A 27,011-nucleotide genomic window follows, 5' to 3' on the forward strand; every position below is an offset into this window, starting at 1 on the left:
AAACTTCATGTATGGCACATGTTAGTAGTGGTTACATCACGATTTCATCACCGTATGCCTCGGAATTCATTGTTGCCTGTGCGTTTCCCCCCTCTTTTCTCACTCCTTAGCACATACGATCAAACCATTTGAAGTTTGAGAAAATTACTTGACAATGTGTTATCAAATGGCTAGCCATAACAACGTGTTTAAGACAAACAGGGAGAAGGCTGACAGAAATCTCTGCACTATTGCTTTTATATCATCTTTATTTACGCAACTGGTGTTTCTGGGGAATTTCCACAAAATACACAAAGCAATACGTCTATCTGCTCTGTTTTGTCCAAACAAAACAGGAACAACTCCAATTAGTCTGTTTAAACACTAAAGCTTATGATAACAGCTAATTAACTAATAGGCCGTCTGTTGCATGGAAAGCAGGCAGGACTAGTTTGCATGCAGACATTTCGCTGATTTAACACACTGTTCCTGAGAGAAAGCATTAAAACTTGTTTGGGAATGATCTCATTAGTCTCATATTATAATGATACACAAAGCAGAGAGGAAGACATTCAAGAATGGGCTTATTATCTATGTCTTTTACACATTCAATGGTGTTTAGGTATACAGTTATTATTGCGATAGCTAGTAATAAACCATACGGTTGAGCATGGCTGTCATTCTGTCTGCTGTTTAGACATATAATACCTGCTGTGCTTATATTATGCTTATGTGTGTTTGCCTACCTTTGAGTCTGCCAGGTGTTTGGCTGCATATACATGTACAAAGCCTTGCTTCATACCAACAGGATTGTCAGTTACTTGAAGACATCAAAGTTGGGCAGACTGACTCCCATGTGGCTACCAATGTCAAGCTAAACTTCAGCAGCTCAGCAACTGTCATGTCAATTCCATCATGAGATTTTGAGGTGTTCCCTTGTGGCTGAGATGTGACTCACTGAGTAGGCCTGTGTCACATAATTATCCAGACTAATTCAAAAAACTTTTTTGTAGTCATTTTTACTGGGTGCATTATGGCCAATACAAGAAGTTCTGAAAAAATATTTGGACACCGAAACCAAAAAGTATCAAGGTATTTGGAGTAAATAAATCATCAAATCAATGCTTTAAATCTAACCCAATAAGCCCGAGACAGCAAAAGAATGAAGTTGACCTTGGAGTATTCAAACATTTGGAATATCTTTGTAGTATTTGTTTTGCTCTAGTGCCTATTTTCTGATTCTAGTTGCAGATCATGCACAAGATACATCTTAATTGTAGCCTTATAGTTTTGCAGCCTTTTTTTAGTTTCTCAAGATCTAAAATTGTAATCTGTCAGCCAGAGAAGCAGCCAAAATTTAGGAATGCCAAGAATAACTTTGAGATATCATTAAATAAAGCCTCAGTGAGCTCAGCAAAGATCAGCAAAGACGAAGATAGAATGCTAGAAAATGAATTTCTTTTCTGAAATCAGACAGATTTGGCAGACTGTAGGTAGAAATGCATTACAAGAGAAAACTATCATGGAGCCAAGGACTGTGGGTTGCTCAGCCGTGTAGAGGATCAAAGTCAGAAGTGTGAGGCAACTAGTATTTCAGTGATGGAAAACAGTGTGTATAGAGGAAATGGTAAAAGTTCACTCACAATTAACATATGATGATATGTTGAGAGTATCAACTTTAAAATAAGTATCAGCATGATTAATTAAAGTCTCATAATACAAAAAAAAAAAAAAAGGAGGAAAAACACTTTTCAGAAACACTCCCTGGCAATTGATCTAATGAAAGTATTGTTTTGACTGGCCAAACAAATTGCTAATTTTCACAAGTATAAAGTATATAATACGTGATAGGACATTATATTAATGACAGGATATTAAATTCACCACAAATGTTTACCAAACACATAGGTGCCCATTGTAATCATAAATCTTATACATAGAAGAATGTGGTTCTTTGGTAACCACATCAGAATATTTGCTACTATACATCTGAAACACATCACATGAAGGGATTGACACTATGCACCTGAAATACAGTTGCAGGTGTAATGAACACATATAAGGTGTATTATTTACTCTATCATCCTTTTTTTCCTGTCAGAATCCCTCTGGGAGAGAAACAAATCATAGATAGACTAAAGCACATATTATCCAAATATCCAAGTTACACAAAAGGACAGATTGCAGAAATGTATGGGTTTTTTATTTGTTTGAATGAAAGCATTACATGGTTTATTTACCGTGTTTTGTATTCAGGGAAGACAAAACACAGCATGAATGGACATGAAACACATGCATGTGTGTGCAGGCATGTGTGTGTCTGTGTGTAATAGTTTTCTTTATGGCATCGAAGAGACCTTGAGATAGTCTACAGCACATTGCTCACCTTTCGTAGTTTTATTGTTGATCCCTTCTCTGTAACATAACAAACAGCCGTCAATGATCTGTAATTTAGCTCAAACAGTCATAGTCAAAGTGCATAAAAGCCAAAACACTATTAAAATATTACTGTGTTAGCATTAGCCAGTAATGTAGCAGTTAGGTGTGGAATATGATCAATTCAAAACATGAGAAATCTACAGGATGATAAGAAATTACTGCATTAAAATTACTGTAAAAACATTTATTTAGAGCTGGGTTTTTCTAGGATCAGATTTTTAAAAAGAGAGACAGAGACAGACAGACAGACAGACAGACAGAGAGAGAGAGAGAGAGAGAGAGAGAGAGAGAGAGAGAGAGACTGAATGCCTGGATTTGTGAAGTAATTATGGATAGTATTAAGGTTAGAATAGGACCCCCATGCAGATGTATCAACACACTAGTGAGGCAGACATTTCCTCTCCAATTGTCAAGAAATCAAAGAGAGAGACTGAATGCCTGACTGTTATTTTGTTTTAGTAAAGATGAGGAGCTCTGATATTGGGCTACGAACTTTACAGCCAGATGACACTGGACACTGTAACAGTGATAAGTTCATTACTAAGACTCTGATAGCACACAAATGATCTTGTTAGAACCCTGACGACATTTTGTATGTTAACTGTTGTTTTTAATGACTGAGCGCAAGAGCAATGAAGAAAACAACTGCGTCGCAGAACGAACAAACAGGGAAACAGCGCTCTCTGCTGGACAGAATCATAAACACATCCTTAGTTCAATAATGAAGATTAAGGCTATAAAAAGGTGATGATTTGTAGCAGGAAAGTAGCTGTTATGAATCACATAAACATAAAAGGTTCTAATGAAATTTCCAATGACACTTGAAGGTTTTTTTTTCTAAGGAGTGATTGATGCTTTGACATTTCCCACGTTCTTGGTATGAATAAACCGGAAGGTCAGAGGGCGTAAAATCGTCTTGTCCAATTTGAGCTTCTCAGTGTCTAATTTATCTGATCAAATGCATTTTACAGCCCAGTTCCAAAGGCTAGGCTAAATGTAACAAAGCTGCCAATAGTCGAAATTTCTTGTAAATAATTAATTAACGGTATTAACAGTAAAATGTGTCCAGTCTGTCACAGGAACTGTCTCGGTGACAGAAAGCTTGAAACTTATTAAACTTATTAAACCTTTAACTGAAATCCTAGTGCATTACATATTTGCCCTAATATTAAATTAAAAATGTACAATATTTATTCATTTCGACTACATAAACACCATGATGCAATTCACACGCTCTGTTACACGATTTATTTAGGCCTGGTACACACCTCTGTCATTACAATTAATGAGTGGAAATGGGACATGTAGCCTATATACTGTATATACACATACACTGGAATTTCTGTTTATACACTGTTTATGTGAGCACATGTATAAATATAATGCTAATGAGATTGCTCTGAGCTTATATAATAGCATATTAGTATGCATATTATATGCACATTTGTATTATATTTTGACATACTTGCAAGACAGGACACCTGAATAAATAATAAAACATTATAAAATACTAGTGTAGCACTACTGCATAACAGCCCTGAAAGGACAGAACATTTTGCAAGGCACCTACGGCCACACAGTCGCAACCATTACACTCAAACGGATCACATCACTGTACCTGTGCATTATGTGTTGACAGAATAAAATGCTGGACTAATGAAGTTAACCTTTGGCAAGTCTCATGGTATAATAACAAACACTTCATCAAATAAAAATGGTCCCCACCAGACATTATTGTGTCAAAACAGAAATACGACAAGAAATATGATGCTTGTTTTAACAGTATGAATTTTTTAAAGAAGCTAATGTAAATTTGAATTTGGACAAACTCCATAGAAATATTGATAACAGCTAGCACATTAGTTATAACTCATGTCCAAATGTCTTTTACGTCGTAGAGAACAAAAATGGGAGTGCTACTCAATTTCTTCCAACAGAATGTCATAATCCAAATGCTTATTAATATTTGTATTAAGCTAACATTGTTTCCCCCTTAATGGCATCTTTTTTTGTTATACCAGTAACTGACACATTGGTTTATATAACAAGGAGCTGATGCAACTTTCTGGTACATGAAATACTTTGGAAAAAATTATTACACTTTGAGTGTTATTAACACTGTTAGTGATACAGAGTACAACATTTAAACCTCTAAACAGACCTTAAAAAGCATAACTGGTTTTATATATTTGGCATAAAAAAGTACAATATGTTTTCCCATTTTTTAATTAATCCAAATGTGTGCAAAACAAAGTAATAGCATGGAACTGTTGCCATGGATAGTTCCAAAGTGGTAATGAAATATATATTATTACACAAACAATATAATATTTAAAAAAATATGTAGATGTATAATAGTCTTTCTTGGTGACTGGTTTGTTTTAAGCACCTTGTTATCTGCGCAGAACAACAGAACCCCGTCCACTTCTGGGTAATATGCATCCATACAAAATATTTCTGATCTGGATGATAACCATCAGTCAGTGTGGGCTGCTGCAGCATGACTGAAGTTCAAATATCAGTGGAAAGTTCAGTCCTCACGCAGAACCGACGTCCTGTTAGACAAGTCCTGCCCGGTCTTACGCCGTCACAGCTGAGTGTTCGCTCAGATTTCCCTCAGGTCATAAACTGTGTGTAGCCCTCAGCGCCTGTTACTATGACATCCATCCATATTCGCATGGCCTCTGGGGACGGGGCCACCATGAAGTACAGCCGGTCGTGCGTCTTCACACAGAAGGTTAGGGAGGGATTCGGACTCTGTCAGGACAGAACAAAAAAGACAACGTGTGCAGGATGAGGAGAACTGACACGATAGCTAGAAATGAAGCAGAACAGCACAAAGAAATAAACATCTCTATTTGGGAATGTTGTATGAAATGATCTTGCTGACAGTATGGATTTTCAAACTTGTGAACAAAGTGACTATTGGGTTGTGTTTGATGGATGTTGTTGTTGTGGCATGTTTCCTTATTCAGGAAGTATAAATACTGTAGAAAAATAAGACGCTTCAAGTTAATACAGTATGTTTACCTTAGTGGCACTGCGAAGGTGGTCGTAATAAACTTCCTCTATGGCCTGGAAGTAGATAACCCCTTTTAACTTGGTCTCATGCTTGTCTGAAAAAAGAAGAGAGTATTTCATTTAAAAATACATTAGCACCTTCTTCCTTCCTCCTCCTAACTACAGTATGTAACTAACTCAGTAAGATACTAAGTTAATACTGCAGTCAATTAAAAATTGCTCCCCAATTTGTACGTTTTGACATGAGGATTTGCTTTCTTTTTTAAAATGTAAGCAATTATATTTATACCTCAAAAAACAGAGGCAATTTTTTCCATGAGTTACAACAGACGCTTTGGTTTTGAAGGCTACATAGTTGTGCATTTTTTATTACAGGTAGTGTTTTGCATTTGGGGTGGAACTGTTTTATTCACTGCTGACATAAATCTGTCAAAGTCAGCATCACCCAAGGGACAAAACACAGCATACTGTACGTAGATGTTCACAAAAAGCTATATAAAGTTAAAAAAGAACCGCATAGCAGCTTTTAATGGAGCCGCAAAGCCGCACTATAATCTGTGATTTTAAATAACTCTGCAGCTAAAGGTGATTTCTTTCAACTTCAGGAATAAATAAAAATCTTAATTAAATAAATAAATAAACAAAAATTAACAAATAAATAAATAAATAAATAAATAAATGTGTGTTACATGCTTCCTTATCCTTTTGTGTATGTATAAAAGTTTCGCATATTATTATTTCATCATTTATTTTTTATAATTATGCCTCCTTAAAATTAAACCAAATATACTTTACTAAATGGGGCTCGTTTGTTTTGGCCATTTTTCTGCTTTTGAAGAGTTGCAAGTCTCATGTTGTTAGTCATGAACAAGCCGGGGGTAAATCTCAATTCCCCCCTCCCCTCCCCCCCCACCCCCCATTGCTCTCAAACACAGGGCTGGAGAAAGTGTTACAGATTATTTCATCATCATCATCATCACTACTACTAACATGGGGAGTAAGAGGGTGAAAAGGCTACACACGTGAGCTACGTGTGTGTGTGTGTGTACGAAAGACATTAAAAGTGAGAGACATGCCAGTGTAGAAAAAAAAAAGATGGTGTATATGGTGAGAAGAGTGGCAACAAAAAAAATATAACAACAAAAGAACATTACTTTTGTCCATAGTGCAAGTGCCTTTTCACCCTGGTTTAATGCTGGTAAGCTGGAGAACAGAACTTTATCCTCATGACTTAAACATACCGACATAGTAAGAGAAAGTCCTCTTTAACCGGTCAAAGACGAACCAGCGCTTCTTCCATGATTTGATTTTGCCACCCATCTTCACCAAGTGGCCTTTGCACATTTTCTCAGCAACGATGACATAAGGACAGGTGTCTATGCAGTGACCAGCTGACTCCACGTGAGAGCGCAGGTCGAACTCCTCCTTTCGGATGGGTAGGTAACGGGTCATTGGACGAGCCTAATCAGGGCAGAATTTAAATATAAAATAGATATGTGAGAATTTTGTATGTTATCATTATTGGTGCAAATATGATCTACACTGTATAAATAATGTCCCCTCATGTACAAGTATGAAAAAAGCTAAATAATATATATTTTTGAAGAGGTGATACTGTAAAACATTTTTTAAACATGGTTATTATTCGTGATTTTTAATTAATCCCAAACATTTAATTTCTTTGTCTGTGTCTACTTCTGGCCTGTAAAACTGCATTATCTAGTGTATATGATTGTGTGTGAGACGTCAAATGTCTCAGCGTCATACAGATTCAGCTGCATAAAAAAAAAATCAAATGACAAAAATATTTACAGCCTAACATTAAAAAGTTAAAATCTAAGACCATTCAAATGCAAATTAAAAGTCTATATAGCTCTTAAATCCTTTAATTTGAAAAAATGTAGTTTTAGACAGGTTTTAACAGCATTTAACAACTTAATTCTAATAAATTACTGAATAGTGTTTTTAAATAGTCATTGTATGGACAGCTTGTTATATTTGTAAGCTAAATACAGTCTAATCCATTGTCATTTCATCTCCATTCTCTTGCTTTTGCCATGTGTCTTTACTTTTTCTTTGACTTTTAAGCACTATTTTTTTCTCTTTTCCTCAAACATCTGTCCATCCTCTCAAGTGCCTTAAGTCTTCCCTCTGCAATCTGACTTTTACCTTCATGCTATCCCCCTAGTATTCACAGAATGACCCCTTAATCACTTTTCACACATGTTTGATTTGAACACTCACCTCAGAGCTAGAGGCACCTCAGCTCAGAACAGTATTTTCCACTAAGCCCTATATCCACTAAGCCCTATGGCCCTTTAAAACCTCTAAATTGACACATGCCTGATGCGGCCAAAGCTGTGATGGCTCCAAGATCAGTGTGAAAACCCGAGTCTTTAAGCATTTTCTTAACCTCAAGACACTAAAAGTACATGTTATTTCTGAAAGGATTCACTGGCAGTCTGCACTCCAAGAGTCCCATTGATCTACAAGCAGCTGGTATTCTCTCAAGTTTAATGTCTTCATAGACCTGCACTGACCTGTGAGCTTTGCTTTTCTCTCATCTTGACCTCTTCCTCTACTAATCTCTGCCGATGTGCCGTCTCTTCCTGCAGCCTCCTCTCCACCTCCTCTCGCCTCTTCCTTTCCTCCTCCAGCAGCTGCCTTCGTGCCTGCGCCTCTCTCTCCTGAGAGTGATACAGACACCGTGAGGGAGACAGAGAAACAGAAAGAAAAGGGTATTGAACTAATAGTGAAAAGATGAAACAGACTGAAGGAAAAAAAAAATACATTTGCAAAAGCCCACAGTGAGAGGTTACAAGGGACGTATGAAAAAATAATTTCACAGGAGAATGTCAATATGTGTATTACTCTAGGTGAACTTGTTAAGAGCCCGTCTTTCATGTCAGTGTCTCTTTGTAGGTGTGAAAAGAATCTACGCTGCTGCAGAGGCAAAGGGAGTTGACTCTCCATTTTGAAATTCATAAGAGAGATAACATTTCACAGACAATTAAAGTTTAATGGGACTCACACGACTCTCCACCAGTCTGGCTTTTTCCTGTTGAGCCTCCTTCAGCATCTTCTCCATTTCCTCCAGCCTCATCCCAGCCAGGCCGCTACCACTGAGACACAAACACATCCATTTGCTCTGTTACTATAGGAGCTCACAAGAAGAGGTTGTGGAATTGAACACAAATGTTCGCAATGTACACAATTACTTTTTTCCACTCTTGACAGTCAAAAGTGGCCGTTTGAATCAATTTCTTCCTGTTGCAACTCATTCTTCTAGGAACAGACAGCTGACCCATGTATGAGCCCTTAGGTAAGTTTTTCCATTTTAAGAGAAAAAAAATATTCTGACTGTAGGTTGAGACCCAGGAGCTCTAATTCTGACATATTAAAACATCAAAGGGTATAAAAACATAGACCAGAAACCGAGTAAATTCCTTCCCAAGATCCATCACTTCTAGAATTGAAAAATAGGACACAATCAAGTGAATATCCTTCCCGGCTGACAAAGTACTCAAACCCCCACCACTTTCTAAGGGGAATACATAATATGGCAGGCTCCCCTTGTTCTGCCTCGGGACACGACCCAACTCTGAACAGGTGAGCAAGATCTTGTCTCTTGTATGGTTGGTGGTTGTCATGGCAACAGGCCAAGTAACTTTGTACAAGGAGAGAAATGCAAAGAAAAACATGTTTAAGGGGAAATTGGGCAGGATGACCCGTTGTCAGGGGAACAGAGGCAGACAAGGGTTCCCATGGAGACCGTCTCTCAGGGGCACTGGCAAGGCCAGTCATTCAGAGCCCTGAACTGACCTGACCTGAATCAAACTCGAGTTGACTGTTAGTTCTTAGCAGTGGTAATTAAGTGCAACACTGGTACAATATTGCTGCATACAGTATTTGGAGTTGTTTTCATATGTTTGCGTGAATAAAGGTCCTGAGTCCTGAAAAATAAATAGATAAATATCTGAACTAAAAAAAGACTATAAAGACAGGGGATCTGTTTTCCTCATGTAAATTCAATTAAATTTATTTGTATAGCCCTTTTAACAACAGATATTGTCTCAAAACTGCTTTACTGAAATATATAGATAAAAAAATGACAGTTTTAAATTATTATATATCTCTAACGTTTACCCATAAAGAGCAAACCTGAGGTGACGGTGGCAAGGAAAAACATGAAGAAACATGGAGTGTAACCAGGCTCAGAAGGGAAGCCATCCTCATTTGGGTGACACTGGACAGTAAATAATGAAAATATAAATAATGTCATTTTTACAACTGTTTATAGTCAAGTGAAATTCTGTAACCAAGAGCTCTAGAGCTATGTCAGCATAGTTTCTATGTTTATTATAGACTTAACACTTCATTTATTATAGACTTAACACTAAATCCTTCCTGTCGAAGTCTAGAAATGTTTACTTATGAAGACCTGAACAGAAAGCTGACCGCTGCAATGGCAGTGACGGCATATGAACGTGAATGTGTTTTTTCATCCTTAGAAGCTGGCCATCTTGTTTAAATTGATCAAAGAACAGCTGTAGCAAAATATAGGGTGACTCTACCTGCTGCAGTCTGTTAAAAAACTCTAAAGCTTAATATAAACCTCACTTTTCAGGAGGACACTGGTTGGAAAATATAAAACCAAAGCAACACAGACGTGGTTACAAACAAAAAGAGGAATATTCTGCAGTGGCCAAGTCAATGTACAGATCTGAATCACATTAAATATCTGTGGTCATGTAAACCTGCAGTCAAGATCCAACCAACTTAAAGAACTTGGGGGGAATCTGATGGAAAGAATAAAGCAAATCACTTCCAAAAACATTGCACAAAGCTTGATGGAAAGTCTTGGACAGATTTAAACATTTAACCAAGTAAATGGGTTGAAAATAATATATTTTTTTTAAGATCTTCTGACAAATAATGATTTTGTACTTTAAGAACATATTGGCTTGCAATAGAAATACTGTCTGGAACAATCTGTGAGTCATTGTAATCCGAGATGAATTTGCTATACTTTTGCAAGGCACTGTATGTTCCACCTCATCCATCCACAATGTTCTTTATTAATAAAGAAAACGTGATCAGGATTGAGCTCAGTCATTAATGGTGATCTCATTACTTGTTAAAAATGTCATTTAAGAATGTCTTTTACCTGAAAAAGTATACCACCAGACTCCCCTATGAGGTTCAGATGCTTTGGGTCAAACCAATGTTTTCAAATGACTTAAGCACCCCTCGGTCACTCACCTTTCAGGTGAACAGGTGGAGTTGTTTCCAGTGGATATGCTGGTCTCCATGCTGTCAGAGCTCTCCAGACTGAGTGTGTCATATGCTTGGCCACCTGCAGGGGGTGCTTGATGGTGCAGGATGGAATGGTGCACCATTGGGGCTGCTGGAGCAGTGAATGGGCCATTTAACTGAGAGTGAGAGCCCTGCGGCACCCCCCAGTGGCATTGTGGGTCCGTTTCAAGCCTCGCTTTAAGCTCAGTGGTGAAAAATCTGGAGTCATCGCATGTTTGGAGCCCTAGGCAGATGCATAAAGAAACAAAATGTGAAAAATGTTAAGAGAGTGATAATGGACAACCTGGTCAATTGACTTTGTTTATTCTGAACTTTACCCAAAAGGTCCAGTTATGTGCAATTCCATGCTTACAAAGGTCCAGATACTCTGACATGAGAGAATGGTCAAAACTGTAACTTGTTTTTGCTTAAACATTATGGTATTTCTTTGTCCAAATGTCTTTAAACATTGTATTTTATTGTTGTCACCTTTCTCCAAATAAGCCATTTTCTCAGTTCACTGTTCAGAATAAAAGAAAGTAAAAAATAAAAAAAAATGACGAGTTGCTTTCAGCTAATTAATTCAACCTAAGTACATGTGACTGTACCAGAAGTGGTCTACTGAAATTCTTTGGTGGTTACACATCCAGACCACAAACTGCCAGTTGATGCCTCTTGCCCTAGAGTATGGTGCATTCATGCATGCTGTTAAAAAGATTGGCTCCAACATTACAGATACCAAGACAAGACCATACAAGCCTCAGAACATTTGTCCTAAATCAATTCTTTTCAAATCTTAGAAACTGAAGCTCCTCTATGCTTCACCGTTCAGATGAACAGGTGGAGTTGACGACAATGGATAGACTGGTGAAGCATAAGCGGTTAATATGATATACAGAAACATGTTTATGCCATCGTGGAGCTGGTTTACCTTTGCCCTCAAGAGCCAGGTTCTTGGACTCTGTATCCAGATGAGGGGCTGACAGGTCTGGAAGGCTCTAAAAGTGAGACAACAATGTGAGTGAACAAAGACTACATACAAAATACTACGTATCACATTTGAAAAGAAACATGTACAGAATCATGGTTGATCAAACAGCAGCTGTAGTACTAACACTGCAAAAGTCTGGTTAATTGTAGACATTATGTTATTAGTAGAAATTATGAAAATCCTAATCCAAAGTAAAATGTTAATAGCAAGTTTATGCAGAATACTCTAGAACTGGACAGAGACATTTTTTTATCTATATTCCAGCACATTTGAACATGCGATTGTGGTTAAAGTACAGTATGACACTAAAATACACTTTTTGTTCCAGATATAATTCAAGAAGCATTCACTGAATTGTTGATAGTCATCTCCAAACACAAATTTACAGAAACAGAAAGTTTTAAATAATAATCTTCATAATTTCACAATATTGGGAAAGAAGAAAATGTGAGATTTGGTTTGATCTGACTTCTTTTTTCCTACTCACAACTAGAAACATATATATATATATATATATATATATATATATATATATATATGTATATGTATATATATGTATATATATATACATATACATATACACATATACACACACATATATATATATATATATATATATATATATATATATATATATATATATATATATATATATATATATATATATATATATATATATATGTATATATACATATACATATACATATAGCATACATATACATATAGCAATTGATTTACTGTCATTCAACATTTGAGAAAACCCATAAATCATTTATCGTTTGACGTCTTAAATAGACAATAAAACCGAGGCTGAAATTCAAACTTAAACTGAACTTAAACCTCATAATCATCTTTCAAAATCCAGACAGCTTGAGCACCCTAACTGTGAAACTGTCCAATGATTTACATACCTCCATATATTGCTGCAGGCAGTGTGTGTGTATATGTGTATGTTTGTGTGTGCGTGCATTACCTTGGTTGGAGTGTTTCTGCCTGCAATTCCAGCGTTGGGTTGTGTGGACGTACCATTTGCTCCGTCCTGCTTACATCTGTACATCTGAGAACACGGAGAAGAGCATGTCTTGGTGCAGTCTGATAATCAATTAATAATTCAGATGATAGCTTAACTGGAATGAGAAACATTCACATAAACAGCAACAGGAAGTTAGAGGAGTAAACCAAATGAGCTCAATCCAAATGACATTTCTATTATGATAACCTGTTCAATACTTAAATAATCATGGAACTTTTACAGCTGATATACTGTACATGCATTTTTTCAGCACATGTGCATTTGCATGACAATGCACAGTGAGTAGGATAAAATATATTTAAAAATAACAATGTACAGGAGCGTCACTGAAGTAACATTTCTAAGCGGATTTCTGTAAGAAAATCTGGTTTATATCTTGCTCCAATTGGCAATTAAAGACATTAATTAAACAGATTAAACAGATATGAAGCAACAGAAAAATCATTTGGTTTGACAAATGTAAGCACAGACAATCAGACATCTCCTGCTATGTACCAGCACAACACACAGACACAAATGTCAGACTTTCCCAAAAAAGCACTCTAAACAACATGGGCTAATGTTAGTGGATGATCCGTGGACGATGACAGAGCGTGTGAGTACAGGAACACCATGAAGAGACTGGGAGTTAAGGTGGGATAATGGAGTTTACCTGCATGGTTCTGCGTGTGGAGAAAGACTTAGCTGGAAGAGGGGGAGGACAAGCATGGCTAGTATCCCCAACTGCCATGATGTCTTGGTACCAGCGCTCTAAATCCAGCCTGGGCAACAGAGGCTTGTTCCTCTCAGCCTAGGTATTGCAAGCAATGCAAGCATAAGAAAAAAGGAGCAGAGATGATAGGAGAAGAGGCAGGGTGGGATGAAAGAAGAATGATAGAATACATGCAGCCTTATCCAGATCCAAAATCATTTCCATGCATACCAATACATCAGCCTTAAAAAGACAGTACCACTTTTCTCCATATAATTTAATACATACTGTATATTTATGATACTAGAAAGAAAACCATATGGAACACACACCTCAGCTGAAAGAGACTGGGCAGGGTCACACTGTGACATGTGGTTAGAGAGGACAGGGTCAGATACAATAGCTTGGAATGATTGGACAGTAGCCGTTGTGGAGTGATCAACCTTGTGCATCCCGAAGAGCTGGTTCAACTGACTAACTGTCACATAATCCTTTACCCCATCAAAGCATTGAGTACATGTACACAGCCAGAGGAGAGAATGTAATGACGATGTTAAAAAGCAGAAAGACACAGAAGCAATCTATGTTTAGAAATATGAAATGAGCTTGCTGTTTGATCTACATTCTATTAATAGACATGAGCAAGAACTAGAAGAAATAGAAATGATAAGAGACACAGTGATACATTGAGTCATAAGAAGCAAAAGAAAGACAGTGGGAGAGTCAAAGAGAACATAGAAAGAATGGATAAGAAACTCCAGAAAAAAGTAATGTGAGCTGTAGATTCATACCTCGCGAGGGGTATCTGGTGTAACAGCAAGAGAAATGCAGGAAGTGGTAGGGGCAAAAGAGGTGGCTTGTGGTGGGACACAACCACTACCATACATCTTAAATACATCTGAAAGTCTCAGGTACTCCTGAATACACACAAATCAAAAAGGCACCAACTCGCACCTCCACCTGTACTGTACATACTGTTACAGCAAATATAAAAAAAAACAATCCAGAGGCCCAACACATCATTGTGCATTGTGTACACACTCCCACACACATGCACATACTGTACTCTCTAAAAATAAATAAATAAATAAATAAAATAAAATAAAATAAAGTATTGGAACAGTAAGGCCACTTCTTTTGTTTTTTAAAAGAAGCTGAAGACAGTTGTGTTTGAGATCAAAAGAATAATATAAGATGATTATCCTTTTTAACTAATGCATTCTTCACTGGTGAAACTCATGGCTCAAAATAGATATCCAGAGCTATAAATTATTTAAACAATCAATCTAATAGGTCATACCCGAGCAACAGGAATCAACCCGTCATTCACATGTTCCAATATTTCTGATCACTTTAAAAAAAATGTGTGGATTCAAAAAAGGTGTTTAACATATGTTGATATAAATGTAAAAATGAAAGCTCAAATTATAATCTATTATCTCATTTTCATCCTTTAAACTCAAACCCAAAAGTCTGTAGGTCACCTGCCCATCACATTCCAATACGTTTACTCCTACTCGTTCATGCAGTTACAGCATTAGTTTATTCTTCACTTATACTAGTGGATCCTGATGTGGTCTTCCAGTGTCAGCCTAGGCTTCTGACATTGTGTGCATTCTGAGATGTCTTTCAGTTCATAATGGCTGTAAAAAGTGTTTATTTGAGTTACTTCTGGCAGCTTAAACCATTCTGTTAACATTGTCCCGCAATGTCTCTCTTCGCAAAACTGCTGATCACTGGATGTTTCTTGATTTTTGCCTGATTCTGTATAAACCCTAGAGGCTGCATGAAAATCCCAATTATCTGAAGTTTCTGAAATACTCATATCAGCCCATCTGGCACCAACCACCATGTTACAATCAAAGTCACCTTGTTCACTTTCCCCATTCTGACGTCCGATGTGAAAATTAACTGAAACTTTTTAGTATGTGCATATGAATAAATGCATTGTGCTGCTGCCACGTGATTGGCTTATTTAATAATTGCATAAATAAGATGATGTTCAGGTACAGGTATTCCTATTAAAGTATCCAGTGAGAGTACATGATGAAAACACTTACAGAGTCTTGTAATGATGAGCTTCTAAGCCTGCACAAATGAAAACTGCAATCACAGCACACACCTTAGTCTCACATCACACTGACCTAAAGCTAGTCAATTACCCTTGTATTGCACAGTTACATTGCACATTACATAGGTCCAGGCAGACAAGGCTGAATACTACGTAGCATGTGTTAATGTTATATTTTGTTACAGTTATCACAGCGTTAAATAATCATGGATACATGATTATTACTCCAGTAGAGCACCATGCTGTTAATATTACTCAAGCTACTGTGTAATTTTTGGTTCTGAATTATGGCTAAATGCAGTTACACTTCTTTACTAATAAGCATTTGCTTATTAGATGCATCAGGTAAAAGACTCCTGAAACAGTCCTGATTTCCATACACCAGCATGCCACTCGTTTACCTCATGAGGCCTGATGGGGCAAGAATGAGAGGTGGAGCTTTGGATGCAGGGAGCAGGTAGAGGTGGATGCTGGATAAGGACTTCATTGGATAGGTCAGATTCGCTGATATGCAGAATGTCCTGTTTTGAATATCAGTGGTTGGAATGAACTACAGGGGTCATTTTTAAACCAATATAATCCGCATTAAGCTTCTCAGAGCTCCTAGACTGTATAACTCCCCTCCCTTTTGCTTTTACATATTTAATAGACAAACAGTGAGGCACTGCAATGGAGCTTATCGCCTGTAGCAAAAGCTTAGATTAAATTTTTACATCGCTGCCAGAGACAGTGAAGCAGATCCGATAGATATTAGTAGTATCTTACAGTACGCCAAAAATACGGGTGGATATTTCAACACCCAGCTACCCAGTTCTGAGCTACCAACATCAACTCATGAATATTAATGACGTTCAAGAAGAAAACAAGTCTTTCTAGATATTCTACAAAGAAGGGTCTGTCAGATCAATGGCAGTGAAGAGTGACAGAGGCCTGATAGTACCAGACAACACTAAAGATTCTTGGCCTGGCTGAGAATTCTGCTGGTGCCGCTTACAGTATGTATCCTTACCTCCTGCATGGTGTTAGAGGAACTGGGGAAAGTCTTCCCTCCAGTCAAACATTGGTATCTCTTTTCCATTGTTGTCAGTCTCTCCTTCTCCTATTTGATTGAGATATAATAAGTTCATTGCAACAACATATTTATGTTGAAATGATATGTGACAGAATAAATGTAGTATTTGAATGCCTTTGAATAGTAACAAGTCTAAAATTTTATAGTGCCACAGCTTGCAAACACCATAGATGGTGAAAACTAAAGATCACAAAGAGGCAAGATACATTTGAATGTTTTGTATACATGTTTTATATAATTGCTCTTTTCATTAATCATCAATAATGTTTGCTTGTTGCTGAAATTTAAGTCAGTATTTCCTCAAGTTCATAGGTGGCAAATTTCTGATTTGAAGTGTAAATACAGCCTTCAACTGAATGCCACATACCTTTCTGTCTGACCAGTTCGTGCTACTCACTAAAACAATAAAACACCATTTAAGGCATTTTGTGGCAGGCTAAATACTGCCAGGATAAAAGTGGCGTCTAAACAATTGGTTCGAGTTCAATTGGTATGAATATGTGTTTGTGTTGATTTTAACATCATTTGTCTAATCCATGAATCACACGGCTGCAGAAAAACCTACAGGCCTGTTTCCTTTAAAATAGTACTTCTCTAATTGACTGGTGTGGTTACATGCCCATCAGTATACTGAACTAACCTTATGCAGCATTTGCAGGGCAATGGTTCGGTCTTTAGCCATCCGCTCAGAATCCTTAGCTGCCTGCATGCCAAGCTGATTGGCGTGAATCTCAAGGGCAGCCATTTTCTCCTTGAGGAATAGGAGAAATGCAGTTTTGGATTTTTTAAGTCCCATATTTGTAATAATCACAATTCTTACAATCTCAGTACTGATGTGTTTCATCGCCCCTCCAACACATGCTGCAGGAGCCAGTAAAATTGTTCTGATTACAATAATAATACCTTCCTCTTGGCCACGCTGCGTTGGTACTCCGCCTTCTCCTGGAGCAGCTGCCGGGTGACTGTCTCCTTCTCCTCCTCCAGACTGCTCTCACGTTCCAGCTGGCGGAACTCCAGGTCCTCAAAGCGCTTTGAGCCAGACTCCAGAGCCTCAGCCTTCTGCAGACAGAATGGAGACAGCGGAGAGACGTGGACACAGAGACAGACAAACAGGTGGACATGAAAAATAGAAAGATGAGCACAAATGTCTCTGTGACTCTCCTGTGACTTTATCTGTTCTATACATTTCAAAAAACTAAATCTCCACCTGATTAAAAAACAGTGCATAATAAATTGTTGGAATTTCTTGAAGAAGAAAATAGATGTGATTCCTTATGTTCTGTCCTGTATGAGTGAATTAGTGAGATATTTTTGTTAAAACATGCAAAGCAAGCAAGCAGTTGAATTTGTTAGCTTATAAAAAACAGGCAATAATAGAACAACATGCAAAGACCATCCGAAAAAAGAAGAAAATACAACGGTCAAAACTTTTTCTTTTATTCAACAGTGAATTCTACACACAAAAAAAAAAAAAAAAAAAAAAAAAAAAACAGAGAAAGTGTAAAGGAGAAACCAGCCAACATACTCTGAAGGTTTCCAAACAATACAGTGATAGGATATGAAGACTGTATTTTCCCTTTTTAATATAATTTCAATAGCATTACAAAATACACATAAAACAAAGCAATTACAAAATACACATGTATTGTTAACTGACTTTGTCATTTGATCTCCCTATTATTTTTTTCATGAACACTGATAATCTGAACACTTGAGAAATATCTGATCCACAAAGCAGAAAATAGTCATATAAGCAGCATACCACAATAAAAAATACTGTTATTAGATTTCAAGGAATCTGAGCATGTATACAAACACAACCAGAAAAAAGCTTGTCTTTTTGTTTGGGTAAAAGTACAGCATTATATGCAAATAAATATTTACCAGTGAAAATATGATTTTACCTTGGAATCAGCTGTGTTTCTAACCAATCGACAATAAATACTCTACATAATGGATTACAAATATATTGCGGATGTGAACAAAATGAAACGATGTAAAGTTTATCAATACCATTCCGTTGCTTGGTCGATAAAATCTACTTACAAGCTACTTGATTCAAAAAGTGCCTTCCAGCTCTATACGGGAAAATTTAATTAAACTGCTAGCTTTGCAACTTGTAGCGATGCTAATAAAAGAAATCTGATTAACAGCTGACTCTAGACCCAGAGTTTTATTATTATCACATTACTGAAGTGCATGTATACGTGTCGCCAAAATCTGATTTTCTGCAGTTATCAGATTATTTTGTACATGCAAATGCATTCACTGTAAACAAACCCGTCGCAGTGTCCTAACTGCAGTAGTTATGTTTTTGTGGGGTTTTGTTTGCGCTCTCTACTCGTTCAGTTTGTTCATAATTGCCTTTGGTCTTGTTTCCTTTAATATTAGCTGAACATTTGTCCTTGCTTTTGTGTTTTTGATGCTCCAAAGCGCAGTAGGAGAGAAGACTGACCCTAGCAAGCTGTTCCTGTAAGTGCTCCCTCAGAGACTCGGGGCATTTGTGAACCTGGCTCTTCAGCTCACTGTACCCGTCCCTCAACCTGGCCAGGACGTCACGCTCGGCTGATACATTAGCCCTCCCCTATGAAACAATAAACATATGCACACATACATATACACACAAATACACACAAGCATGTGCGCAGACAGCGTATACCAGGGATACAGGAGAGGAAGACACAAAAAAATAACACTGCTCAGAAGCAGCATGGCCGAGTTTTTTCTGCATCTCTTGCTATGCAAAGTGATATGCTTGTGATGCTTCATAATAAAATAGCTTAGATCATGCAGTGGTACAATATAATCAGTTCTATTTTGTTAGATACTTGCACTTACAAGAAAAGACGTTTATTCTTCTTTTTATTTTATCAACCATTCAAACACAAGTCAAAGTATGTGTAAAGAGGTTGGTTGTTAAGGGTTAGAAATAAGTTAGTAGAGTGTTTCCACAAACAGCTATCAAGAGAAAAATGCAAGAAACAAAGGGAGGCAAATTTGTTCCTCCTTGCTGAAAGCAAAATGCTTCTAGGTGCAAAAGAATGCATTAATTCAATTATGCAAACCGTTCCTTTTGTGTGTATATGTGTTTACCTTTTCTTTCTCCCTCTGAATATTTTTCTCCACTTCACTCAGTTTGAGCTGAATCTGATTGATAATCTCTAACTCTGCCTCCACTTGATCTAACTCAGCTCTCCTCTCCCCTTGCAGCAATGCCCGTTCCATTTCAACCTGCATATTTAAACAAATTTTATTAACAAATTGTATGAACACATTGTAATCAAATTTCTATAATCATTCAAAACATTACTGTACACTCTTATTTCATTTTTTGAAAATATTCAACAACTGCTAATGATCTAATATCCATCTAAATGTTGTTGTTTTTTTCCCTTTCTTTGCTGGCCAATTAGACTCTTTCCCACCAAGTCACTGTAGACACAGACAATATAGATTTCTGAAACACTAAAAAAGAACCACAAAGTTCAAGTAACATCATGCTAACATTAATGTGAAAGAAATTGCAAGATGTGTGACATTTTAGAATGCAGTAAATATGTACAGCAAAAATGTAGGAAGTGGATGTAGAAGTTGTGTATATAAAGATCTATATACATCTATACATGTGTGTGTATATAGATAGATAGATAGATAGATAGATAGATAGATAGATAGATAGATAGATAGATAGATAGATAGATAGATAGATAGATAGATAGATAGATTTTTTTTTTCCACACATTGGGCCTGTGATGATTGCACTTAAGCATCGAACGTAAGCAGGATGTTAATTCCCAGGCTCCTGTAAAATTTTGACATTTGTTGAAACACATTTTACTTGCCAGTAAAACACAATTTTTTGGACAACAAAGATCCTGGTCAATAAAAATGGACCTTACCTTAAAAATAAGCCAAAAAAGTTTCCACATAATTAAGCTTCAAACTTCAAGTACTGTACATGACAGGAAACATGCCTAATGCTACAATAGGTCTTCAAGTACTATTGAAACTGCACATCATTTAACTAGGTCTGTGCCTTGCATTACAGCAGGAGGAGGTGTAGTGGAAGTCTGACCTCTTGTCTGGAATCCTGTAGCTGCTGCTCCAGCTCAGTGACCCGAGCTTTTAGCTCCTCTACTCGAGCCAGAATCCTGACCCGCTCCTCCACTAGATAACCCAGCTCCTGCTGCCCCATTCCGGCAGTGTCCTCATGCTGAGGGGGAGTGTGAAAAAGATTGTGAGATACAAAGAAAGATAGAGAAGATAAAGATAGAACAAAAGTTTTACAGGTACTATACAAACTTAAAAAAAAAAAAAAGTCTCTGAAAAAAGTCACTGCGCTTTTCTGTGGGTTTCAGGTATAGGAGAGAAAAAACTTTAAAGTATAGGAGTCTATGAGTTCCTACTTGCCTGAATGTTAATGCATATGTTTGTATGTGTATAGAAGTGTGTCATACCTCCTGGTGCTGACTCTCAGTGCTGCTACACTCCTCTTTCTGGTTCTCGTCATCACACTCACCCAGTCGATGTGTGTGAGCATGTGAGTGCTGGACTGCCACACCCACCAGGTCGGGGCCAGGTCGCTGGCCCTCTGTCCCAGGGAACTGGCCTGCCCTCCCTGTCTCCATGTCTACCACAGGGTCCCCTTTATTATACTCGGCACACAAGCTCAGAATGGTCTCTAGCCTCTGTCTTTCCTTTACACACAGACACACACACACAATTCAGAATCAGGGTGGTCTCCTGAACAAACAAATAACTAGAAACCTAACAAAGAAAAGGAGACAAAGGTCAAAATTCAGTCTAAAATCATCTCCAGCTACATGCACATGCATTTGAAATGATCCTGTTAAGGCTTTGGAAGTGCTATGTCTTTGTGCAACGTGGTCTGTTTTAAGCAGATCCTGCTGACTGAAATCTGAGATAAGCTGTGGCCACTAACTCGCCATGCCAGCACCTTAATTTAACATGAACACTGTACTTATAAGCATAACATAAAACATCCATCTGTAAACAGCATGGCAGGATAATGTCACATCAACACAAACAGATAAATAATCGTCTCTGACTACCTTGTTTCTGCTAAGAGAACTCTGGTCCTGTAGCAGTTGTATAAACTCATGGTCTCGCACACACACACAAAAACCAGCTCCCCTACTGTGCAAGTCTCAGTGACCCCCCAACTTGTGGACTAATGTGACCTCTCACCCCTACTACAGTAGTCAGCTGTTGCTGCCACTCCACATATGTCACCAACTCTGATCTCTCTCGCTCTCTCTCTCGCTCTCTCTCTCGCTCTACTCTCTTTTCTACCACTCTCAGTTCATCTTCTCCCTTTGTCTGAGTCCTGGCTTGCTGATCTGCAATGCTCTATGAACTGGACCTTATTATACTTCACACAGGCAGCTGACAATACCCAAAGCTGCCTTGCTAGCTGACACTAGCGCTACGCTTCTGCATGACTAAAATAACACGACAGAGCAGCGTGCGCTAACAAGAGCACCACCACAAAGAACAGGAGACCTCTACAATTCATGTCATTTCTGTCTTTAAAAAAATGCAAGCATTCAGTCAGTCACAATCTAAAACAAACCAACTCTACTACTACCATTTTAATGAGTTAATGTATGTATGTGAGAATAAAGTCTTTAGATGTCATTACACAGCCAGTGTCCTGAAGTAGACCAATATAGTAACTTTTATTTATTTATTTTATTTTTTTTAAGTTCTCTACCCGTGTACTTGATCTTCTCTCCCACTCACAACCTATACTAGAAAAAGGGCCAATTTGTACATAAAATGTACACATACTGTATATACACATAAAAAAAAAACAATAGGGGCCTATCAATTACAGACATTTTGAATTAACAACAACAAAGACAAATGATAAGACAAAAAAATGGATAAAATATATTACATCCTCACTAACAATTATTATGCTCTAGAATTTCAGCATGAGTCTGAATTATAATTATAATATTTCACAGAGATTGTCATTTTCCAGCTGAAATTTAGGAGATGAAAACGTACAGCCTAGTGTATATTTGCTTTCCTTATTTCAGAGGTTTGTATCTAGTCAATATGTATGCCAGAACAGGCTAATATTTAAATATATAATACATATAATATCAGGCTGATATTCATTTTCCCAATGTCAACCTTTAACGTGCAGTGTTTGTCAAATTTAGTTATACTGATCATATCTTTGCTCTGAAATCAATATCTTAAAACGAGTGCCAGGATTCTCACATGCGCTCTCTTGCTGAGGAGACAGAAAGGCAGCGCCCGTAAATGCCGACTGCAGTGTAGCTAAGCAACAACATTTTCCTTAACAAAGAGAGTGTCAGCTCAGCTGGCATGCTTGGTAAAGATGCTTCTGCCCAAACAAACACAAAAGGGTTCCACATACACTGTATGTGTGCGCAGCCCACTTTATTACGAGAGCTCTCCTTTAGCTCCCAATAAACACTCGCCCTCGGGGTTCGAAAGAGAACGACCAAACAAGCATGCAGGTCAGAATAACATGTTTTAAATTACCTTTGTGTCAAAGCTTGTTTCCAAACTACTCAAGTACTGGGTGTTTAGTGTGAGAGGGGATTACTGTCTAGCCAGGAAGGAGGTGATAGTATTAGTGAGGGTGATTTGAGAACAGGAGTAACAATGTTCACTGGTAGCCAAATGCTGCTAATGAGGCAAGCAGTAAACAGTCTATCAATTACTCTCTCTCACTTACATACAGATATAAACACAGACACACACACGCACACACACAGAGAAGCAGACACTGTAATGTGTGAGAGCCTGACAATAGAGGGACAGAGAATGAACTGATCAGAGAATGAAATCTACAGCTATCACTGGATCGGTTGTGAAACAGGTAATTTAATCAAAGCAAATAATAAAACTGGCATTTTAAAGGTACAAACGCTTGTCTCTAAAGAGTTTGTACTTTGCCTCGTTAGAAGAACGTGAATGGTTGTTTTTGAGAGTATGAAACTATTTTGCATGACCTGAAATGCAATTCGAACCATTCTTCTGAAAACAAGTAAACAATGAAGGAACTCTTAAGTGCTGTGTATGGTACAGTAATCATGGTGACATGCTGCCCTCTAGTGGCCGCCTGTGATCTGCAGTCGGTTTGTATTCTTCTTAGTTTCCACGGTGACACAGTCAGGAAGAAGAACTAGTGACCTCCAATACCAAACATCTTAGAACTCCTTGAGATGAAAGTGAGAGAGTATCCCTCATTGGACTTTGATCTCGGTGTGTGTGTGTGAGTGTGTGTGTATGTGTGTGTGTGTGTGTGTGTTTGAGAGAGAGATTGTTTTTATATCTTTATAGGAACCACGTAACTACAAAGATAGAATAGCTGATTAATTAATTGCAATGGACTGTCACAGGAATGGTAAAGTGTGTGTGTGTGTGTGTGTGTGTGTGTGTGTGTGTGTGTGTGTGTGTGAGAGAGAGTGAATGAGTGGGTATATGTGTGTGGTTCTTTCATGATAACAGAAGCAGGATGTTGCAGACTGTGGCACGACAGAACAGAGTATGCATGGCAATGAGCCAAGTGGGCCACGACCCAGAATCCTTAGTGACGCTCACCCTTTTTAAACATTCATACACTGAGACACCGACACCAACCCACTCACAGCATTTCACCTAAAATAATTCTAAAAAATGCAGATTTTTCTTTAAATAGAACTAAATATTGAGTATACTTGGACAAAACAGAGGACGTGTGTGCTAACAACATTTACTGCCTTATATACTGTGATTTACTGTCTTTTTTTTGTTATTTAAGCTGATTTTACTTTTTGTCTGATATGTCTGCTTCTGTTGGAGCCATGCTGAAAACCAGATTTCCCATAATGACAATAAAAAACTGAATCAAATTATTTGTTATTGGGATCCTGGCACAGGGGAAAGGTAATCAGATAAGTTGCTCTTACAAGTCCAAATGTTTTAATAAGCATTTTGAGACATTTTGGGTAATTTTCCACCACTCGTTTTTCCTCTTTCCTTGAGTCACTCTCTTTCCCTTGTCTTACATTCAGTTTACTCACATCCTGTGTGAGGTCATCGTTGTGGCCAGCATTTATTTAAAAAAAAAGTATTTGATGCAGACAGATGCAGTATCTTCATTATATAACTCAGATCCACTTACAGCTAAGTTATGGAGTATGACTCAAACATTTTGGGTAACAAGGAAACTGTCAGAAGGTGCTAATAAATCTGATGCATTTCACTCGTAACCACAGAGACATAGACATCATTTAGACTATATCCAAAATTCAACCTATAAATCAAGTTTCTATCCTGCATTATTATGGAATGATTACAGCAGAGAACTAATGGGGTTTATTCAAAGCTCATGATTTTTCTTGGAAATTTACATGTATTAATTTCACTGTTGTCAAAAATAGTTTTTCTAAAGGGAATAAGAGGAATGTGTCTCTGCAGTGACAGCTGCTCGGCAGCTCATAATTAGGACTCTGTTTGTGAGTGTGTGCGCATTGTGGACTTAAGAATCTGGATAATTTTGGAGAGAAACATAAGAGCAGTCTGTGTCCCAGGAATAGTAATTATCAATTGAAAAACACATTAATATGAAAATAAGGGATTGTCTAGGGATAATATGGGGTAAGCATTTGTGGGTTGGACCAGCTTTGGTATTAAAGAAACATCAGGGAATAAAGTGTTCAGAAAATTATAGGGTAACACTGGTGACTGTGTTTAAGCAATTAGATCATGGGGAAGCATGTGTGTATAAGCAGTTTAATGCTTCAAGGCCACGTTGGGTAAATATAGCATTCACATTGCCACACCCTCTGCCCATGGCATTTTACAAGACACTCAGGAATTTACATTGATGTGCTACTCTTATCTGTGCTTTTGCTATAAACCCCGCATCACCACCCACCACAAGCCACAGAATCCGATGTGGAAAATTCTACCTCACTTTAAAAACACCTCCTCTAATTATGCACGCAAAGCTGTGTTCATCTAGGCATCTCGGCACTCAGATTTGATGTATGCTGGCCACCGTGTCTGGTTTTTATGGATTTAATTTACGCATCATACACATAATCTCACCCGAATATAGAGAACACTGAAACACACCCACCAGTCTCTCCATTTCTTGTTCTTTTATTCTCTCATCCCGCTGCCAGCGATGGTACTCCAGCAGTTCGTCCTCATCGTCATTGATTTCTGAAATGCTGTTCTTACGTTCCCGTGCCCTGGGTTGAATGGTCCATGTTTCTGTGGGGTTCTTCCTCTGACTACGGGGACTGTTGAGCGGAGAAATCCCAACCTGGGTACTCAAACCTGGGATTTGATTAACTCCGGCACCCACTTTTTGCCTCCCACTGCAAGTAGTTTGGTCATTTGGTACAGCAGACACAGGAGAAGGGCTTCTGGCCCGTAGCCCCCTTATTCCAGGAGCGTCTCCTCCTACTATGACTTGTCTATGCTGTCGAGGGCTCTCTGGTACACCCTTTTTTGTCTGGCTCCGAATTGTTGGGGATACCCCAGGTAGGGCTCCGGGTAGGACCGGGACTCCTTGCAGCACATAACGTGGAGTCGAGGGACTGGGAGGGGGACGTTCTCGGACTGGAGTGCTGTTAGTTGGTTCGATTGCTAGACGGGTGGACTGGGGACGCTCTGGTGGAACAAGTGAGCGTGAATTGGCCTGGATAGACTGAACTCCAACATCAACTGTGGGACTCTCCTGGAAAGTTGAGCCTGTACTTGATCTAGGACTTGAGGAGGAAGAAGAACTGAAATTCCTGATCCTGGCGGCATCTCCAGTGAAACCAAAAACCGAATGTGAGCCTTCTGGACCTCCTCTGACCTGAACATCCTGGTTTTGGCCTTGGTGACTTGGTGGAGTATCTGTCAAGGATTTTCTGGGAAGCCTAGGACTTTCCTGTACCTTTCGTCCCCCGCTGCTAGTGCCAATACGTGCTGCTGATTGCCGTGGCTGAGGAACTGGGGGCTGGACTGTGTGATGGCGGAAAGTTGAGTGTGAAGAAGAGTTTGCAAGGTCCACACGAGTGCCAGGACTGCTGGCAATTGAAGGAGATGAAATAGGAGAGAAAGAAGGAGTGGTATTTTCATAGCTGGATCCCACAGACATGGTTTCAGGGCTGGCTGGAGAGGAGAGGACGTAGCGGCTACCACCATTGAACATGGGGGAAAGAGGTGAGTGTGGAATGGGGTGCTCAGGGTGTTTTCCAGCCTCAGTTGAGGATGCCTGAGAGTCAGTCAGAGTTAAAGAATCCATGATGTCCTGAAGGTCCTTCTCTATAGAGCGGGCCAGAGGGCCATGGCCTGGACGAACCCTTTCATGAGGCACAGGCTGGTGGTTTCCATTGAGAACACCATGTGGCTCTGTAGGAAAGAATCACATTTATA

At 38.3% G+C, this 27,011-nt stretch overlaps 1 protein-coding gene across 11 annotated transcripts in view; it reads right to left on the reverse strand.

The window, feature by feature from the left end:
* Nucleotides 1–3,651: 3,651 nt before the first annotated feature.
* Nucleotides 3,652–27,011, reverse strand: part of phldb1a (pleckstrin homology-like domain, family B, member 1a) — a 47,553-nt gene continuing 24,193 nt past the window's right edge. For 5 of the 11 annotated variants that reach the window (XM_060862497.1, XM_060862501.1, XM_060862498.1 and 2 more), the window contains 20 exons: nucleotides 25,720–26,987; nucleotides 21,050–21,289; nucleotides 20,668–20,805; nucleotides 19,686–19,823; nucleotides 19,048–19,176; nucleotides 17,496–17,651; nucleotides 17,233–17,343; nucleotides 16,530–16,619; nucleotides 15,922–16,041; nucleotides 14,241–14,366; nucleotides 13,782–13,940; nucleotides 13,411–13,548; nucleotides 12,699–12,782; nucleotides 11,666–11,732; nucleotides 10,702–10,978; nucleotides 8,471–8,561; nucleotides 7,980–8,126; nucleotides 6,681–6,900; nucleotides 5,449–5,534; nucleotides 3,652–5,175 (listed from right to left, as the gene is read on the reverse strand). In XM_060862497.1, coding sequence (XP_060718480.1) covers nucleotides 5,035–5,175; nucleotides 5,449–5,534; nucleotides 6,681–6,900; nucleotides 7,980–8,126; nucleotides 8,471–8,561; nucleotides 10,702–10,978; nucleotides 11,666–11,732; nucleotides 12,699–12,782; nucleotides 13,411–13,548; nucleotides 13,782–13,940; nucleotides 14,241–14,366; nucleotides 15,922–16,041; nucleotides 16,530–16,619; nucleotides 17,233–17,343; nucleotides 17,496–17,651; nucleotides 19,048–19,176; nucleotides 19,686–19,823; nucleotides 20,668–20,805; nucleotides 21,050–21,289; nucleotides 25,720–26,987 — 3,926 coding nt within the window. In that variant the 3' untranslated portion in view covers nucleotides 3,652–5,034. The remainder of the gene's footprint in view (nucleotides 5,176–5,448; nucleotides 5,535–6,680; nucleotides 6,901–7,979; nucleotides 8,127–8,470; nucleotides 8,562–10,701; nucleotides 10,979–11,665; nucleotides 11,733–12,698; nucleotides 12,783–13,410; nucleotides 13,549–13,781; nucleotides 13,941–14,240; nucleotides 14,367–15,921; nucleotides 16,042–16,529; nucleotides 16,620–17,232; nucleotides 17,344–17,495; nucleotides 17,652–19,047; nucleotides 19,177–19,685; nucleotides 19,824–20,667; nucleotides 20,806–21,049; nucleotides 21,290–25,719; nucleotides 26,988–27,011) is intronic. The other 6 variants (XM_060862502.1, XM_060862500.1, XM_060862503.1 and 3 more) reach the window with 6 other exon arrangements.

This window comes from Tachysurus vachellii, chromosome 26 (genome assembly GCF_030014155.1).
Source record: "Tachysurus vachellii isolate PV-2020 chromosome 26, HZAU_Pvac_v1, whole genome shotgun sequence".
Lineage (NCBI taxonomy): Eukaryota > Metazoa > Chordata > Actinopteri > Siluriformes > Bagridae > Tachysurus > Tachysurus vachellii.